At 36.3% G+C, this 19,273-nt stretch overlaps 1 protein-coding gene across 3 annotated transcripts in view; it reads right to left on the minus strand.

Annotated features, from left to right (window-relative positions):
- Positions 1 to 630: 630 nt before the first annotated feature.
- LOC120338538 (uncharacterized) overlaps positions 631 to 19,273 on the minus strand; it is a 55,521-nt gene continuing 36,878 nt past the window's right edge. For 2 of the 3 annotated variants that reach the window (XM_039406561.2, XM_039406562.2), the window contains 15 exons: positions 12,479 to 12,585; positions 12,185 to 12,385; positions 11,002 to 11,151; positions 10,639 to 10,680; positions 9,915 to 9,999; positions 8,422 to 8,499; positions 7,908 to 7,971; positions 6,979 to 7,167; positions 6,547 to 6,800; positions 6,070 to 6,341; positions 5,461 to 5,641; positions 5,118 to 5,241; positions 4,835 to 5,028; positions 4,003 to 4,561; positions 631 to 3,551 (listed from right to left, as the gene is read on the minus strand). In XM_039406561.2, coding sequence (XP_039262495.2) covers positions 1,321 to 3,551; positions 4,003 to 4,561; positions 4,835 to 5,028; positions 5,118 to 5,241; positions 5,461 to 5,641; positions 6,070 to 6,341; positions 6,547 to 6,800; positions 6,979 to 7,167; positions 7,908 to 7,971; positions 8,422 to 8,499; positions 9,915 to 9,999; positions 10,639 to 10,680; positions 11,002 to 11,151; positions 12,185 to 12,385; positions 12,479 to 12,585 — 4,731 coding nt within the window. In that variant the 3' untranslated portion in view covers positions 631 to 1,320. Of the gene's footprint in view, positions 3,552 to 4,002; positions 4,562 to 4,834; positions 5,029 to 5,117; positions 5,242 to 5,460; positions 5,642 to 6,069; positions 6,342 to 6,546; positions 6,801 to 6,978; positions 7,168 to 7,907; positions 7,972 to 8,421; positions 8,500 to 9,914; positions 10,000 to 10,638; positions 10,681 to 11,001; positions 11,152 to 12,184; positions 12,386 to 12,478; positions 12,586 to 13,784; positions 14,058 to 19,273 lie in introns of those variants that run through there. The other variant, XM_039406563.2, reaches the window with a different exon arrangement.

Below are 19,273 nucleotides of genomic sequence, written 5' to 3' on the forward strand. Positions count from 1 at the left end.
ATACAAAAATAACATGACAAAAATTAATTGATGTAGCTTACTCATAAGCGCCGTTATTAAGCTTATTTTGGAACAGACCTGCGGGCGACTAATGTGGTCTTCACTAGCGACTTGGTGCCCGCGGGCAACGGGTTGATGATCCCTGCCCTGGACAATAGCGAGAATGCTCTACTAATGTAATGCAGTACCATACTCACCTGCAACTGTAAAACGAGTTGTGGCAGAAATTTGTTTGCTATGGTGAGCACAAGTCATCCAAAGTAGCCGTTGGCCCAGCAGACTGCAAAGTTTGATGTCTGCCGCTCTGATTTCGGCGGGATTGAAACAGGCGTACTGGAAAATCAATCTGGGATGCCAACCTTTGCTATACCTGCACAGTATACTCTATGTCAAAAATTTTCCTATCGTGAAGACCACTATTTGTCTTGCAGGCTGAACAGGTAATTTACTTAAATAAAACAAGGTAAATAGTGTTGATCGTCGGCTCGGCTCGTCTACTGATTTTAAATGAACTTCGATTGTAACCTGTGATGTCAAAATACACCTATGCCAGCCATTAACATCATCCAATCATCTCATGCACAAATCAACACCTCACGATTCCCAATCTTCTAAACAATAATCCACGGACAAGATCATTTCAATTTTTATTCGTAGATCACAACTTTGTTGTATAATTATCGTAGATTATCTTTGGCCAAAGATGAGATTTAGACAATTGAGCACGCTTCATTTATGTCTCATCTCTGGCCAGAACAATCCGATATTAACGCAGTTCAAAAAAACTTGATAGGGCGTTGAATAATTTGATGACGTCACATCCATTGTCTATCGTCACGATGACGTCACAAAGAAAGTACCGTTTATATATTCACACTGTTTTTTTCAACGCAATAATACTATGATGGATTTCATGATTTTCCCCCAAAAAATATCAAAAATGAGCAAAAAAATTGTGTAAAATATATAAACAAACAAGAAGAAAAGGGAAGCACAAAAAATATAAAGGAACAATGTAAAATATTATACCACGCGCAAAATATGTAAAATCGGTCAAAAATTTATATAATTATTGGAAGTGCAAACACGCGTACCCTGTCAGAGAAATACTATGTAACATGATTTCAAAGTGATTCCAAAATTGTTAGAAAATTTATGTGCTGTCTTTGGAGTATTTTGTTCAAAAATCGATAATTTTGCAACAATTTTGGGAAATCAACCAATAAGGCAGTATTTATATAAGTGTGTATATTGATCAATCGTGCGGAATAGAACCAGCACATCTATGGCACAAGCTCGATATAGATGGTTTCAACTTATTCACACGTATGATTCTTCTGAATGGATAACCTTTTCTAGTCCCATGAAGGGTAGTATTTCGTTCGAGTTATTATCCCGTTGTGGAGAAACGGGTGAAATGGGGGGTTTTCGGTGACCTTTCAATGACCTCCTGTGTTCGTTTGTCCTTTCTGACGTCAAGTTAGCGTCACCGGATTTGCGCTTCGCGGACCAGGGCATGACATGGACGTTGGTTCGATTCGGATTGTGACTTGAACAACGTTCAACGCTCATATGTCGAGTTTGTCGGAAGGGCGTGGCGGATTTGTCCGACGGTGAACCTGAAGTTTGTCGGGCTGTCCGACTGTCTGTACGTCTCCTACGCATAAACACAGGACTGTCTTTTGGTGAACCACTGGGCGTTATAGATCTCGGTGTTTTTCTGTTTCCAAATGCAAAAGATTCTGATAAACTGAATATTAAATTGTCTGAGACTGCTTGCGGTGATCTCCTCTGAGATAATTTATCCGCGTGGGATTGTTTTTCGTTCTTTTCTGGCTGTTGAACCTGCACCGATATTGAATCTTTTATGCGGGTAGGATATCTCGGAGGCGTTTTCATTCCAGATTCTGGTGTTGTACGAACAACTAGTCCGTTACGATTATCGTTTTCCTGTTTCTTTTTCGGAACGTCACAAGCCCGCTGAACGGAGACTACTTCGACCTTAGCAACGGCTACTGGAGAAGGAGACGAAATGTTCCTATGTCTTGAGTCGTCTGATGAATTTGAACTGTGTGAAACTGGACTAGGATTGGTAGAACTGTTCATATGATTGAAAGTGTTGATTTTCGATTTGACTGATCCAAGTCGGACCTGAAATTGAGGGGTTGAGGTAGTTTCTTTTTTCTCTTCTACTGGCGACGACGAAAGTTCTCGAATTTTCGATTCCACAGCTCCCGCCATGTGTATGATGTCTGTTTCTTTTAATTTGGGGCTAACTTGATGTAACCTGCTGATGACGTCACCATAGATGACGTCACTGCTGTTAGAATTCAAACTTCGTACAGATTCTCTGGACGATTCTCTCTTTTCGATAGGAGATGTCCTATCTTTCATTCCTTTCCAATCCGCTGAAGGTAGGCTTTTACTGAAAGTACCTTCTTCTGTGTTTCGATACATTTTAGATGAAATGTTCCTTTTACGTCCGTGTGGTTTTCTTGTTCGAGTGTCTCTCTCAAAAGTATTGTCTTCTGTTGGCTGAGAAAACGAAATATCCTTCAAGGAAGACCTCGAATTTGACTCTATACTGGATTTGGAAGCACTCGAAATGGAAGATTTTGACGTCGTGGAAGACGATGGTTTGATTGAAGCCCCTGAAATGACGTCACGAGGCTTTAAATTGCTTCTTGTTTTGAAATAATGCGACTCGTAATTGTGTTTGGGGGCGTTACGACCCTCTCGTACTGAAGACGCCTTTTTTCGTCCGGAGAATCCGTTCATATCTGTAGTACCGTTACAATTTTTAGTGGTGTGTTGTCGAAAATCCGGCAGCATATTTAGATTTTCAGTCAGTTTTTGGATGGGGCTCAAACACTGTTCTGTCGGTATGTCTCCGTATTCGGGGGTTAGAGGGAAGTTTAATTCCAACTTTTTTCCACCCTGCCCCCGAACTGAATTGAATTTTCTCCTCACTGGGGCAGTTTTGGGACACTCGTCCACAAGAGAAGCAGTCCTATTCCGTGCTGGCGTGTATTCATAATTTTTACTGAATACGTCTTCGTGGCTAGAATTTAACGGTTCGTCAATAGGACTAATATTTCTGGGCTGGTCTCCTATGAAAAATATATTTCTGTCTGATGTAGCAGAAGTAGCGTCCCTTGGAGGAGGGCTTTTTGCAGGTTCAGAAATTCCTCGCAAAGACAAAGTAACGGGTCGGAATTGTTGGGGTTTATTAGACCTCACATCATTAACTGTTACGGTAACTCCACTCAAATACTGTTTCTTATTTTCATTTTCTTGTTGTTGTGACGTCATTGATTTCGAAATTGTTTTTGTGACGTCATCAGTACTCAGTTTTCGTAATTGTCTTAAATATTCTTTAGCGACATTGTCTTCCTTGACTTCACTATTTTGTCCGTCCTTGTCGTCGTTAAGTCGGACGTATGTCGGGGGTTGTTTTCGGAACGGAACATTGATTTCGTCATTGCTTTCAGTGTACTCGATACACGGCGATGCAGTAGCTTCTGGAAGTCGATAAGAATGCTTGGAACCAACTGTAAAGAGAAATTCCAAAATTTACAAAAAAAATGTCGCGACTGGCATTTTTTGTAATGTAGTGTGTCGTGGACCATTCATACTTTTGTTAACTCTAAAATTCAGCCATGAGCACCTTTTGGGATTGTGAGGGCAAAATCAAATCATACCCAATGTCTCACACTGAACATGATGAAGACTTGGAGATCTCACCCAACTATAATTAGGCTATGTGCTAATTTGACAGTGTTTTATCCTTAAATATAGCTGCCAGTTTATATTGTAATTTTGGAATATTTTTCCATAGCCCTAAATTCAATGCCGATAACTGCAATTTCCTATTAATGATTATGCCCTAGTTCTAGAAGGAACGCCATCTACAATTACATCTTAATACTGATGGCAGCTCCGATAAATTACGGTTTCATTACCGTCGTTGTGGTACTTTTGTTCAAATATATATGTGCTTACCTGAGGACGCATGCAGTCGATGCCTTCTTGATAAAACTGGTTGAGATTGTCTTCTCGCAAACTCTCTGAAACGTTGAGGACTATCGTCAGGATCTTCCTCTAAAATTTCTCCATGTTTGAAGGAGTCAGAGTCAAACTCATCTCCCTCTAGAATCTCTCCGTTAGAGATTCTCAATAAATTAGGAGACCATAGTCTTTTTAGTTCTTCACTTGTAATCCGAATATTTTCCTCAAGAGTTTCAGTGAAATCATTCAAATTAGATCCAGCAGATGAGGAAGATAGTAAAAAGTGAGAGTCTTTCGGAGTTCTCCTGGATGGATTATTATAATAAGATGAAGCAAGATCCTCATCTTCTCCGCTTAGAGTAGTAAATCCAGAATCGTTGCTCATGGAGCAAGCGTCTGTACCGCGATGTTGACCTCGCCGTTTTGTTTTGTTATTTTTCTGATGAAGGTCCTCCTGGTTGAGAAGCAAATCATCCATGTCATGAGAATTCGAAGTTAGAGAATCTTCATTCAGAACTCTGTCTAAGCTATCTTGGGAAAGACTGAGGAGACGCTGTTAATAAAAAATAAAATTTAATACTGATGTAACTTATCTTTAAACAGATATCTAACACGTGAAATCCTATATATTATATACCAAGTTCAGCATGAGTGTATATAGCCTATTCTTACCAGTTAAGTATAAACAGTCTATATGAAATATAATGCAAATACCCGTTCATAGGCTTCACTGTACGGGAATGTCTCAAGAAGACAGGTGTGAGACCCTATATTTTTGAGGAACTGAACAAATGATAACATGAACATACAAATAAAATATACTAACCGCCGCTTCAGCCTTTGATCCAGGTTTTCGTCTCTGAAGTTGTCTTCTGATGACACGTGACCTACTAAAATGATTGACGTCACTCTCGTCCTCTTCGTTTTCTACTTTTTCTTCTTCGTTTCCGCGCGAGGGCGCTATATCCGACCCCGGAGTAAGGCATTCGTCAATGGTACTGGAATATTTTTCAATGTCTCCTAAAATATATAATGTTGCATAAGGATCTTGTTCAAATTCTATTTTAATTTCTAGAGTTTATTCAATTTGGAATATACTGCCAATTTACCTTCATATTCGTCGTCTTCTTCTCCTTCCGATTCAATTTCTGGCGGCCAGTCTAAATCTGTGGGTACGATTCCATCGAATACTTCGCCACATCGGTCCGTCAAGAACATAAGTATTTCGGTCACCTGTATTGCAATAAGAGAATGAAATACTAAACGATACATCTCTGATGACAACTTTGATGACAACACATACGGTAACTAAGAGAGGTAAACCGCTAAATTAAGGAGAAAAATTAAATAAACTCTTTTTTCTGTAAAATGGGTAATTATGCTAAAAACCATAATTTTACCCAATTTCTTATTTATTTAGGTTTTTCAATGCGAGTAAAATGTGGTACATACCTTCATGGGTGCTTCTGTCATGACCGCTGGGCCAGGCGGCCATAGTAAACTCGGTGCTATACATATTGCTAAGTTATATGACGTCATATTATTACGTTTCGCGCGTGACGCAATACGATTCAAGATGATTGAAAGACGGCGAATGAGAACTCGATTACACTGATCCAAACTTCTTAGTAACCTGAAAAATATTAATTTGGATGAGAATACACCTATTTGTGTAGTAGTCGGAGTCTGCACCGTCCGGGTTTGAATTCTCAGTCATCCTAAAATCGGGCATCTGGATGGAAAGATATTTCTTACACGTGACAAGATTCGTCCATACCAGAGTTTTCATGGGCGAAATTTCTGTTTCTAAATTGCTTTCAATCCGGAGTCGGCAGTCAAGTAATTCCGACCGGATTCGAACATTGGTAGTCAAATATAAATGGAAATTTTTTTAGGCTACATATCTCCGGATATATAACAAGAGATACTAATCACAATATGAATATCGATAATGTTGGTAGGGGCGCCATTACAAAGTATAGAACGTGACTGCCAATCCTAAGACTTCAAAGGAAAACGAGGCGTGGCACAACGCCAAGCCACAAAAAGGGCAACTCATACCTCCTCAACGACCCCAATTTCGCTTCGTCATCTGCTTCTTCGATAGCGTTTGTCCAATCTGTGTAGAGAGTATTGTCCAGGACGGAGTTCGGAATGTTGCGTAAAAAATCTTTAACAAGGGCGGCGATGACGTATATACTTGCGTCACTAATGGTGACGTCAGCTTCTTCATCTAATTTGTGTTTCAATTGTCGGGTTGTTTTTGCATTAGCCGATTTTCGAAATATGCCGGTGGTGTAAGGTGCTTTACGATAAAGAATATCAAGCATATCCTGCGAATAAAAACAGTATATAAATGTATAAAAGAAATATATCACTATAATATCTTTAGGGGGTAAAATATGGCAAAATTAAGCGACTTTGAATTTGTAATGATTGTCTGTTTGCTATGTTCTGGTACTCAATGCCCCTGGAATGCCTTGCAAATCCCGAAATTTTCAAATATAAGTAGTCACTTGGATGAAGAAAGTTTATTACCGCTATCGGAGTAGGCAGTTCTCCGTTGGTGCAGACTTGTCCCAGTGGCAAAGAAAATAGCTTTGGTGAGGCGGGCGGTGACGTAGATGGCGGAGATGACGAAAAGTAGGTAGTGACGTCACTTCCGGCTGAATTACCGCTCAACGAAGCGTGACCGGAGTCGGAGCTCTCGTTTCGCTGGCCGTTACGTTTACGTGTCCAGTTTAAAAATCCTGTTTTTGCCTTAAGTCGCACCAGTCGTCTTTGTGTCATGTCTAAAATAGTGTCATCAAATGTTTACTACAAAATTTCCATGGAATTTACCAAGTTTAGTTGAAACTATCACAATGATCGTTTGGGTCACTCGGATATACAAAGCCAATATCATTTCATTATACTCCAAATGAAATTTAAATACTAATTTGCATAGAGACAATCTAATAATTCACATACCTATATTATTAAATTTATTCGAAGGCATTCTCTTGCTTCGTAAAATAAACTGGCATCTGTTTCTGACATCTTGTTGCATTTCATTTTCGTATCTCGCCACTGACGTAATTTCCGTTTCCGGTAAAATTCCGTTAGCGGATATGAGGTCACGAATCAGACTGAGTTGAATGGCGTGTGGAAGCTCGTGACCTGCAAAGTAAAAAATTGCATTGTGATGTCATATTCTTGCACTATGATGTCATATAATTCGCATTATAACATCATATTGTTAGGCCACGATATCTTGTCTTTCTATTATGACGTGTGAGTTTGCAAATTGCTACATCTTATATTTGTATTATGACATGAGTTATATATATCTTATGCTTGTCATATGACGTCATATTTTGTAAATTTAAGCATCGTACATTTGGGTATGACGTCATAGTATGTAAATTTTTCACAAAGTCCTTCATACCAAGATCATTGCCGACCTTTTCGTGTAGTCCATCACTACATGGAGGTTTTTTTTATACAATATAATCCAAAAACCACAAGTTTCGCTACAAAATATGGCTGGTTAAAATTTTGGTTAAATAGAGCTATTTTTAGGCTCTGAGAAAAAAATTGCAAAAAATTTTGGTGGTACGATTTGCGGCATACCTCTCTTCGGTAGAGGGGATACGAAAAACAATCAATGACCCGTGACGGTAGTTTACCTATTGTTTAGAAATGTGTGATTAAAAAGTCAAAATTTAATTTTTTACACGTCCGAACCATGGGAAGAAATTTTCTTCAACTATCATCTGTATAACACAAAACTTCAATTTTTAATTAAGCTACAAAAACTGGAATCTTTCTGGATTAGCTTATTCTACCTAATCTATTTCACCGTGGACGAGATGGTAGGTATAAGAAATTGGAATCAAAATACAGTACACATAACTTACCAATCAATGGATAGGCCGTCCCTTCCTTTCGTGGCGTAACCCACAGCTGATAGTCATCTTCGTTCTAGACAAAAAAGTAACGAGTTATGACGTCATCAAAAAGCCATGACATATAAGAAATGAACATTTTTAATTTTTTAATAATTTTAAAATAAACTTGTTTTTCGAGAAAAGCAAATAACGGATGCTGATAATTAAACAAATAAATTTATTTTCGGGTATTATTATTTTATTACCTGATGATGTAATAACTAATTAAAACTGTCTGAAAACACATTTTATAACCTATTTAACATAAATCATTCATCAAAAAGCGTTTTTTTACAATATTGCGATTTTAATTTGTGGCAAAACCATGATAACAATTTACACTTAATTAGGGCAATTACTTAAAATCAAAGCTTCACGTATAATTAATTATATTTACAATTAGAATACAATTGATCATACATGACATTAAAGTTAACTCATGGTTAAAGTTGGCCGATTGTGATTAAATAAAATAAGGCAGTACCTCAATATTAAATTCCTTTAGCGCTAATTGTGCCACGTCTTTTGCAGTTTGTTTGTGGGAGACAGTCACCATTCGTACCTGAATGTAGAAAGAAGTATTTCTCAAATTACTTTTTCACGGCTTGTTTCTTGCCTCGTACTCCGAACAAGGCTATGTACAAGCAGATATCTAAGGATATACCATGTTTTGATGAACCAAAATATTTCTGCTTTGGCTTTGCCAACCCAATTTATGACATCCATACTAAAAATATTTACGACGCCATTTTGTGTCCAATACTACTCAAATATCTCGTTGAAATTAAAGAGAGCGATAGCATATCAGATTATAATCCGTATACGGCTCATTGCATAGATCATATTTTCACCTTTCCGGATATCGTGGTGATTAGTATATTTGACGATTACGGGTCATATAACTACTGAAACGGTATATTTTTCGATTTTGATATTGAGAAAGGATTTCGGGCTACGAATCTAGCTCCAATCGTACGGAATGGGTTTCTGAATGGTTAACAAATCGAGGCTGAAGTTCACGAGGTTGCCTCTTTATAATGATCCATCAACGATGATAAGAAGAAAGACCCCAATTATATGATAAAGCTGGTTTCATGGTGAAAAAAACATAGATCTTATTTGGCGAACGATTCTTCTATAGAAAATCTTCTAATACTATTAAAAAGTACGTATATATTACTGTTATTTTTAACAATTTCCTTTATCGTAGATATCACAAGTGTAGTTTATAACGTCGATTTAAGCTAGCAATTTGACTGCGGAAGTGCCCAGATACAAATCTATACAGGATAGCTTAAGGCAATGTATTCTATCCTAAAATGTACAATATCAAAACAATGTGTAAAATCACTAGATATTTTACTGGCATTTCATTAAGAGGAATTTTGTTGAAAGAGATATAAAGACACAATATCTGCCCATAAGTTAATAATTGATTCTATTTTATCGGGTCGTTTGTGATTTACCTCAACTTTTAAAAAGTTTTCTACTTTTTTCAACTACTAAAAGGTATGCAAAATTTATTGAAAAGCCCAAACGCACAGAAAGTTTAAATTAGTTTCCAGACTTCCTGGAAAAACGGGCAAATAGGCACTTTCGTGGCGGTGCTGGAATGCGAAAAACGGCGGTTTGGCACTAACACGTCAACGAATTGAAGGTAATACGCAGAAGATATGAAATATATACTTTTTGAGGGAACTTTGGCCTCAGACTATATCGTGCAAAATACAAAATATGGTTTTAAAATTTGACGCAGAAAATTCCTCACCGAAAAAAAGCAAAGATATAATAAAAAGCCTCATTTCTAACACTGTCATTTGTTCTGTCTAAGTGCAGACAGACAAAAACATGTCTGGTAGTACAAACATTGGGATACATATAACAAAGGTTTAGTATAGATGTCAGCTTTTCTGTGGGAGTGAAAAAAAAGTCGATAAGAGGGTATATTTATACAATGAAACACCGCCATTGACTTACGTGAGCTGTGTTTGACGAATCTCTGTTTATCACTTTTACATCTGTTGTTTTGGGCGACTCTTTCTCTTTTTCTTCGCGAATTTTACTGAAAAATGAATAACATTATCATCTTCAATATTACAATCAATATTATTACGTCATCGAATGAAGTCATAAATATTGGACTCTCAAACACCAGAACGGACATTTTATAAATAATATAAAAACAACTATGTATCGTATGGAAAGAAAATTTCAACCAAATATGAGAAACATTTATGAAGTATGATTACGTCTTATTTGATTATGATTAAACTTAATTTTTGAAATAATGTGTAAATTCACCCATAATTGACGGAGAATACAATTGTTGTTTGTAAGGCATATGTATAGTAAAAAGTAGAAGTAGATAAGAGACGTACAAGTGGCGCACCCCACAGCGGAAACGGAACCCAGGTTGTAGTAATAGTACCCAGACACACGGCGCGTGGGTCATTGTAACCCAAGCCCCACGTAACAGTGTAGTAGGGATACAAATTCACCCAGGGTCTTAGAGCACTGTTAAGATATCCCAAACCTATCACTAAAAAGACAATAGACAAGAGTTTTTTACGAAAACACCTGTCGCGATGATAGACGTTTTTAAAAAGCTTTTCCAGGTGCCGGGTACGGGGTATAGCTACGTTACACCATTATGGAACATTCAACTATGGCCTATCCTTGATTACCTATGGTTTCTACTTACTTTAGAAGGGCGTTCAGCCATAGTTCTTTCGATTCAGGCGAGCTAAAATAAACAAAATAGACAATCGTTGCTTTCTTGGTTTTTATGATTAATACATAAAATCACAATATTTTTATATGGACGATTAATCAAAAGGTGGCATCGGATTGAAATTCTGTGACACTAAGACGTGACGCATTCCTCATGGCACAAGTGACATGAAAATTAATCAACGGTTATTATTAGGTAGTTGGCACTGAAATCATCAGTGTTAGTAAAGTTGGAGGTCAGAATGCAGTATTCTCTATATGTGTTTATTACGTCATACGCGCTGTCACGTGACACAACAAATTTTCATAAGTAAAAAGGCAATAAAGACAATACCTAAATGTGGCGACAAAGTTTTCTGTGGGCCATCCTATTACAAATGATTTTTCTGGTGATTTGGCTACTTCGGTTACGTCATCAATACATGACGCAATCCATAGCTCACATACGCGGATGCGATATTTCAATTTGAAGTTGTTTCCAGATCTGCAAAGAAGAAGTGATAAAATAATAGAATAAGCGGAGGAACGATAAAATGTTGCAATATTAACCATTTTCACTTAAAGTGTTCCACACAGTTTCTTTATTGTGTGTAGTTAGAATAGGGATGGATATATAGCCGAATCTCCAATTAAATGGCCTCTTCCTCTTGGGTTATTAGTTGCAATAGGTTTTCATTTGGCTATCGTACATTAAGTCAAAATGGGATATATCTGTTCTATTGTAGCAAATTTTCGGAGAATACAAATTATATTTCATCCAAACTGTTCAAATTTTACTTTTATCCAACAGTCCACGAAGCGTAATTCTCCAATAATTTCATCCGGTAATTATGAAAGATTCTATTGCTAAAGGAGGTCCAAAAATGGCTATCCAAACATACAACACACGGGAGCAAAGGTCCTATATCACCAAAATTATGGGAAAAGTCGGAAAAGTCAGTCTTGCAACCGTTTCTTCTATCATTAACCACCCATTCATCACATAATTTGCTCGCACCGCCAACATCGCGGGCTACGCATCGCCAAACTTGCACTTTTTTGCCAATGTTGACAATGGAATTACTTGGATAAATATTATAGGCCAGATAAAACCAAAGGCCACCAATAACTATTTAAATTTTTCATTGTTTATAAAACAACAATTCTTCTAAAATACCAATTCTGAGTTTTTAAGTCTGAAGAGGTAACGTGACAAACCCTGACTGTAAATACCCAGTACGGTGGGGTTAGATCAACCATTAGGTAGGTGGTAGTGGCCCCCAAATACATAAATTTAATTTGAAAAAAATTTAATTTGCTATTCAAATTTTTAAAACTTCAAGACTTCGTTTGTTACATTTTCGTGAAAACTTTGCAGCATAGGGAATCTATTTCGATTTTTCCAACCAAAATCAATCGAAAAAATCTGTAATTCAAGGCAATTAACATCGAAGACAATTAAATTCTAGATGGCCGCAAAAAAATTTCCCTATATTATGACGTCATAAGCAATGTATAAATAAATTTAAGATACTCACTTAGCTTTAGCAATTAGTAATAAATCCGTAAACAGAAACATGTATCTATCTTGTGTTTGCATTCCAGTGGTCAATTGAACTTTTCCTTCCATGACGTACTTCCGCTTCGAAAGGTTAAGGGTCGCGTCATGGCTACCGAACTTCAGGCTCAATCGTTGACTGTTAACATTGGGAGAGTAGGGAGATGTGGGCAGTTCGTCCCTGAAAAACGGTAGATATTTAAACTCCTTCATACAGGTGTATAATTGAATGAGCATCATTGTAATATTAAACGAAAAGAGCAAAGTAATATACCTTGCATTATATAATGAAGCTGGTAGTTTGTTTGATCGCCCTAAGACTCCACGGATTACAATACTAGGTGCCGATTGCCGTCGCTGTGCCATCTTTTTGAATTTTGCCTGAAAATAATATAATTTATCGAAAATAATTACGAGCAATTTGGGAACATTTTTCAAAAAATTCAAGGAGGCACATTGTAATGAAAAAGGTAATAGAGTAGCACCGCAAGTACCAGATATTGTTTTCGGGGAGGACATGTGATTCGATTCAACTATGATTTCCAACTTTTCTCAATTGCAATAGCTTTGTGAGTTTGTATTCCTGGCTTACAAATTATTGTTTGGTCACGCTTGCTTGAAAGGATATGAAGCGGGGAACATATTATTAATAATATTTCTACATGATCCGTTTAAGACTTTGGGTCTTAAATATATAATAAGCAGATACTGGGTGTATATGACCCAATAACGCAAAGATGAAAATGACATCATCAAAACCATAATGTATGACATATTACGAAACGCCTCAAAATAGTTTGAGTATGAGATATTTATACAAATACAAGTCCAATCGAGGGTCATATTTATCCAATAATCCCAGGTTAGTCAGCATTATAGAAATACAACACTTTTTCGGATACATCATAAATAACACTATCTATTTTAGGACGTGTTACTTCAAAATAACATACTTGTATATTGACCTTCTGAAATTTAGTAGAGCGTATTTGTCACCAAAAAGATGTGCGAAGCACGTAGAAGGTTAAAAAAAAGGTGGTTGAGCCTGAAACCGATAAACTAATTTGGAATGTGTCATTACTGTATTGACATACACATTCCTTAGCTTACCTAGAATTAGACCCTTAAGGTGTCGAGTGTAACAGATGGCCAAATGAGTGACTTATCAGCCGGGCCAACATTGGGTTTACGAATGAGTTTGAATTAAACCAGGCGGACGCAAACACATATGTTACATCGCCACAAACTGCCAAATACAACTCAAGTAATGCCGTTAAATATTAGCAAATTTCATTGAAAAAATACTACTTGTGAAAAATGAAGTCTTGAGACATAACATTTTTTCGAATATCATTAATTGTTTAAACTAGATTTCCATATAGAATAGTCAGTCTGAAATTTGATTGAGATGTGGCTAAATAGCCGCATTTCCACTCTACCGCCGATATCTTAGATGCGGATGCGGATAATCATTGAAGAGAATGCTAAAGCTACACGCAATGACAACCTTTCAATCATTTTTGTTTGTCGTATGATTTGCATGTTGCAAAAGTAGTTTCTCTACACAAACTTATACCGACCTATACGATCTTCACCGATATAAATTTAGACGCAGCTGCTGCCGTCACCGCTGTAAGATTGTGGTTCCAATATACAACAACATGAATAACAAGACTGCCTACGACAGTCCCTTAGCAGCAGTGCTTTCGTTCCCTCGAGTTGATGACGTAACATTGATAGAGTCCTTTATATCGACGTCATAATATTTCCCAAATCGGTATAATAGTACCACTCTCTTACATAGAATTAGTAATAACACTACTTCCACTTACAAGCCTAACCTGCCAGGATAGTATAGTAAACATATGTTTAATAAAAAATGAGAGGCAAAACATGAATGAAAAAAATACCCAGTAAGCAATAAATTAGGTATTGCGAAATTTCCGAGTCGTTTTTATTGCAATATTAAGATTTGTGACGTCATATTAATTATGAAGCACAGTGGTGAATATATCACCATATGTTTTTAGAACCAGCTTTACATTATTGGCAATCAATAGTGCAAACTCCAGTCAAAACTAGGAAATACAACAATGACGTCACACAATTATGACAATTACTACAATAAGTGTCAAGAAGGAAAGCCAAACAATTCCGATTTCTGAAACTAACCTAACGCTTACTAAATACTTAAACTTACTTTTTAAGGCTCAGTTTGAAATCTAGAATACGAGAAAGAGAGGCGAAATATCTCAAGAATAACAATTGATTACGAAAACAGAACATAGAAATTGTGTCACTGCCTAAAAATTTTGTTATTAAATTTGAAAGCAATTTAAAAAAAAATAAAGCAATTATGCCTAATTTAATTTATTGCGATCCAAGTGCAAATACCGCTTTTAATTGGGTCTGTCTTAACCACGAAATCATCAGTATCGCTGTGATGTCATCTACGATGAAGCTGCCCAAACATATCAATTTATGGGACCTCCTGAAGTATGCGCACCAAGATGGCGCACAACCTGAACTCGGGTTGTGTACCAGGTTAAGATTCAGGTTGTGCGACATCTTGGTGCGCATACTTCAGGATTACCAATTTATGCTATACAAACTTCCTATACTAAGCTTCCACTTCTATTTGAATAACTAACAACTGTATTTATCCAAATACACATATATCTAATACTAATACACCATAAATCTTTAATCTTATTACTGAAGGAAGACTGATTCTCTTTGTAAGTTGCCGCCTAATTGTATCAGACGAAACCGCCAATGGTAATAATAGAAATCAATAGGAGTTCAACAAAAACATTTCAAATAATGGTAACAATGGAGAGAATGCTAAACTATAATAAACCGCTTCAACTATTCACCATGTGTGTCTGTTTGAATTGATTTACTAGGTCCGTAACCTCCGAGTATAATTTGACACAAATTTCGCTATTTTGAAAGAGCGGAGAGTTTCAAGAGATACGAAATACTTATAAGCTACGGATATTTTTAATTAAACCCAAATTCGAAAAATCTATTTCGAACTCTATCTAAAATTTAAATTACGAATTAGCAAACGGCAGAGCATTTACTTTGTCAATATCAAAATCGATTAACAATTCTGGTCCGATAAATGTCCATTCTTTATTATTCTATTCTGCTCAGGTTACGTGAGTTTGAGTTGGAGAGGAATATTACGATATTACAGGTCGTGCATAAAGGTATCTACTTGACTTTTGTCATTTTCGGGGTAAGCATAATGGCTTTGTTTTATTTAATGTAAGTCGGTATATTTGTCTCACGCAAATACAAAACTCAAACAATTAGGTTTACTACAGTGTGTGCCATAATGTCTTTTGTTTGTCAAAATCAATTAGGCGAAGTCAAATTAATCAATTAACAAAACTACTCAAGTGTTACAACTGGCAGCTTTCAAACGATCGTGCAAAGTTTCTTCGAAATTATCATAGAAACATAATAATTGCATGGACAACCGTAGCACTGGTGGTAGCACCTCACGAGAGGGTGACTGATTATCTAACCATATTATCGTTTACATTTGTCCTAAATAAGCGATAACAAAAATTTTTCGTCCTGATCTTGCCTTCTGATATTCTTTATTAACCAGTTAATTCTCTAAACAACCTATTGCTCAGATTCCCGACGCAAAATGATTTCTCGATAAACATTGACAGACAATGGACAAATTGTCAAATGCGGTGTCTCAAAAAATGTCGCGCACCCTTATACATTTTGCACCACTATATACACTAACATAGTTTGATTTTATTCAAAATCGCTATAGAAGAAATTGGACAATCTACCTTTCCTATCGCCATTAAACTAATCAATATTCCAGCGTAGCCATATTCTCAAAAGCCTCCATTATCAATTATGCTGCACAAGTTGTAATTAGGCTCTCTTGAGAGCAATGAAATAATCAAATCCAGAGAAAATTATAAGTTATGCATAGGCTATATATGCCTCGGAGAAATTGCCCTGTTACGTATTCTACGTATACGTAGATATATTTTTTAACTTCTAAACGTATTTAAGGCGAAGTCACTAATTATAGGATAAAAAAGCAGTTCAGGAAACAGATAGTTAAAATGTTCGTTCTATGACCAATAACAGAGACTGCCCATGTTCGATAATGATAGTATTATTATCAAAATACCGTATAATACAAACGATCAAATTGCCGTAAGGGTTAAGGTACCGGTACCAATCCTACTTACTAATACTGACAACATCGCTCCAAATTCTCGAAATATACTATTATATAAATATTTTTTTAATTTCGAATAAAAACTGCAATATCATAAATTTATACTAACAAAAATGTATATAATACTAGAATGCGCCGCAAACTATGCAAGGTAGGCGCCAGGTGGGGAAAATAGCTAGATTAAATATACAAGTAGCAGAAAATTCCCTCCCAATTGTATAGTTCATAATTTCCGATTGTCATACGGAAAATATAATTTAATTACGAAATTCCTGCCATAACACGGATGTTAACTGTTAAACATGGCTTCAAAAATATGTATTATATAACATAACGATATGAATTTAATAAATAAATGTAATATAGAAGAAAATATTACGTTATTTGAAAATATCAACCCTATTTTTTTTTATTAATTTCGTAAAAGTAATAAAATACGAATGAAAAAATATTTTAACTCGTATACCGACATTAGTACAGCCCTATACAAAACAAGCTAAGCCATATATAGACAAAGTAATTAAATACCAATATTAACGCTAGGCTCTTCTGCTTATGCTACAACTGCGATACCTATGCATTCCGAGCAAAAGCTGACATTTAAAAATCGTCTTAGGAACCTCGGTAGCTTAATCTCTACGCATCGCCTCCGCGAACGCAGGTCGGATAATTGCATTGTACTGGCGACCTTTTCGCCGCCGAAGCGCAGATCCGCGGGCAAAAATCGCCCATGCGTGAACGCGAAATACATGCGACAATTCTCGATGGAATGTCGTAAAATAGCTTAAGTCAGTTATTAGATTATTGTATGCCAGGTATGCGCCAGGAATAAATTGTCAATGTCACAAAAATTACACACCGCCCATGCTTGACCTATCTTAATTATAGTATTAATTGATTATCTCAACACTGAAAACAAAAGATGGTTTATTACTAACATTTTATTACTAACGAGAGCAATTTATTGCCGCTGATAATGTTGGCTAAAACGTTTAGGGCTCTAGGCAAGTACATAGGCATTTTTTAACTAAATATAGCCCAGCATAGTGAAGATAACCAAATTCAAAGACAATATTCAATCAGAAAGCCATATTTTAGCATATGTTGTTAATTACGAATTTCGTTTACCAAAATTCTTTGACGCCCTCTTACGCCTAGCATAGCATGTAAAATCATGATACAGAGCAACAAAGCAGTCAGAAAGGTGACAGCTAATTACGGTAATGACGCGAGAGCATCCAAGCGAACTTGTAATTTCCATGACCAAGGTGATATTTCGACGCCATGACAGGGCGAGAAAGTTGCGCTCTTTAGGTTGCCGTCTGACCTAAAGTTTTATGTATTATTTTCGATTGTACTATTTGCTCAAATGATTGACAGTATGCCCTATTGATAAAAGAGAGCAATGCTGAAATATATGGAATCGAAGGTCCCGCATCGGTACCGGCAATGCTTTAACTGAGCACGAAGTTTGATGAAAACGGTGGAAAATCGTTATGAAATTAACTGTACTGATACCCCATTAAAAGTGTTCCCATAAACGAAAATAGAAAAGTAAAACCTTTGGTGATTAGATTTGAAAAAATACACCTAATCTAAAAGTGATCTAAATTTTTCAACTATTTCGACTATCAGATCATTCCTACAGCTTTTCTCCAACTGCTTGCTGGTGAATTGCATCAGGTAAAACGGGTTCGCCTTATGCAACTCATTTGCGGTGGATTAAGAAATATATGGATTGATAGGGCCAAATCGACCGGAAACCGCAATGTCGATTTATATCATAAGAAAGGTAGGTGAGATGAAAATTAGGTTTCTAAGATTTCGCAATAATGATGATTAAATTTAAGGTTAATATACAACCCAATCCCAAATATAAAACACGATCATGCTCGAAAATGTGATAAATCTGGCATGTGTGTTCAAATTGGCCATTTCCCCATGCATGTTCGTATTTATTTCTACAAGGAACGAAATTACCTCAAAAACGTTAAGAGTTAGAGGGTTATACATCATCATTGGTGATAAACGTAGTAGAAACGTGAAACCGATTCCATACGGACGGTATCATTCAATCGTACATTTGCTAAAATACTGAAACCTCTACAATAGAAACTTTTGAATCTCAACCTATCGAAATCATATTCCTGCTTGTCTAGAGACTCGGAGAAAAGCTACGTAATAATCTATTACCCTCGATATCAAATATTATCAGTTCTAGAATTTATATGCAGCTTATACTGAATATACTTTTCTTTTACAAATCCAATCTGAATCTGGTAACTAAAATAAATGCTCAGCAACAAACAGACAGAACTTGGATTTCTCTACGAACCTTGGACTAATTTTTCGATATTCCATTATTTCGTATAAGCCACTGAACGCGAATTCATGTGTCATTATTGGAGGGTTACTATCATCTAACATGTATTATCCACCCTACGAATCTCCAATTCGCCAGCAAAAATACATAATAATTATAGCTTTCCAACAAAGGAAATTATATAAAATTCAATAAAATTGGTCTGAATCCCAATTAAACCACAATTTACTACAAAAAGAAGAAAAAAGAAAATTTGTCAAATTAACAATACTTGACTCAAAATTTGACCGGCCGTCTCTTGTCTTTTTCCGTTCCCATAGAAAGAATGTGGAAGCTGATGGCTCTAATAACCATGCCTATACGCCAGGGGCTAAAAATCACACAATTATACGACTTTCAGCGTTAAAAATTGGTGTCTGACATACTAAACTTGATCAAACGATGGTCCTTTGGCAATTGTATTTATTTCTTATACCTAACAAGGAAAAGACAAGGAATAGTTTGTGTCTAATTCGTCAAATTTA

The sequence above is a fragment of the Styela clava genome, chromosome 1, assembly GCF_964204865.1.
Source record: "Styela clava chromosome 1, kaStyClav1.hap1.2, whole genome shotgun sequence".
Lineage (NCBI taxonomy): Eukaryota > Metazoa > Chordata > Ascidiacea > Stolidobranchia > Styelidae > Styela > Styela clava.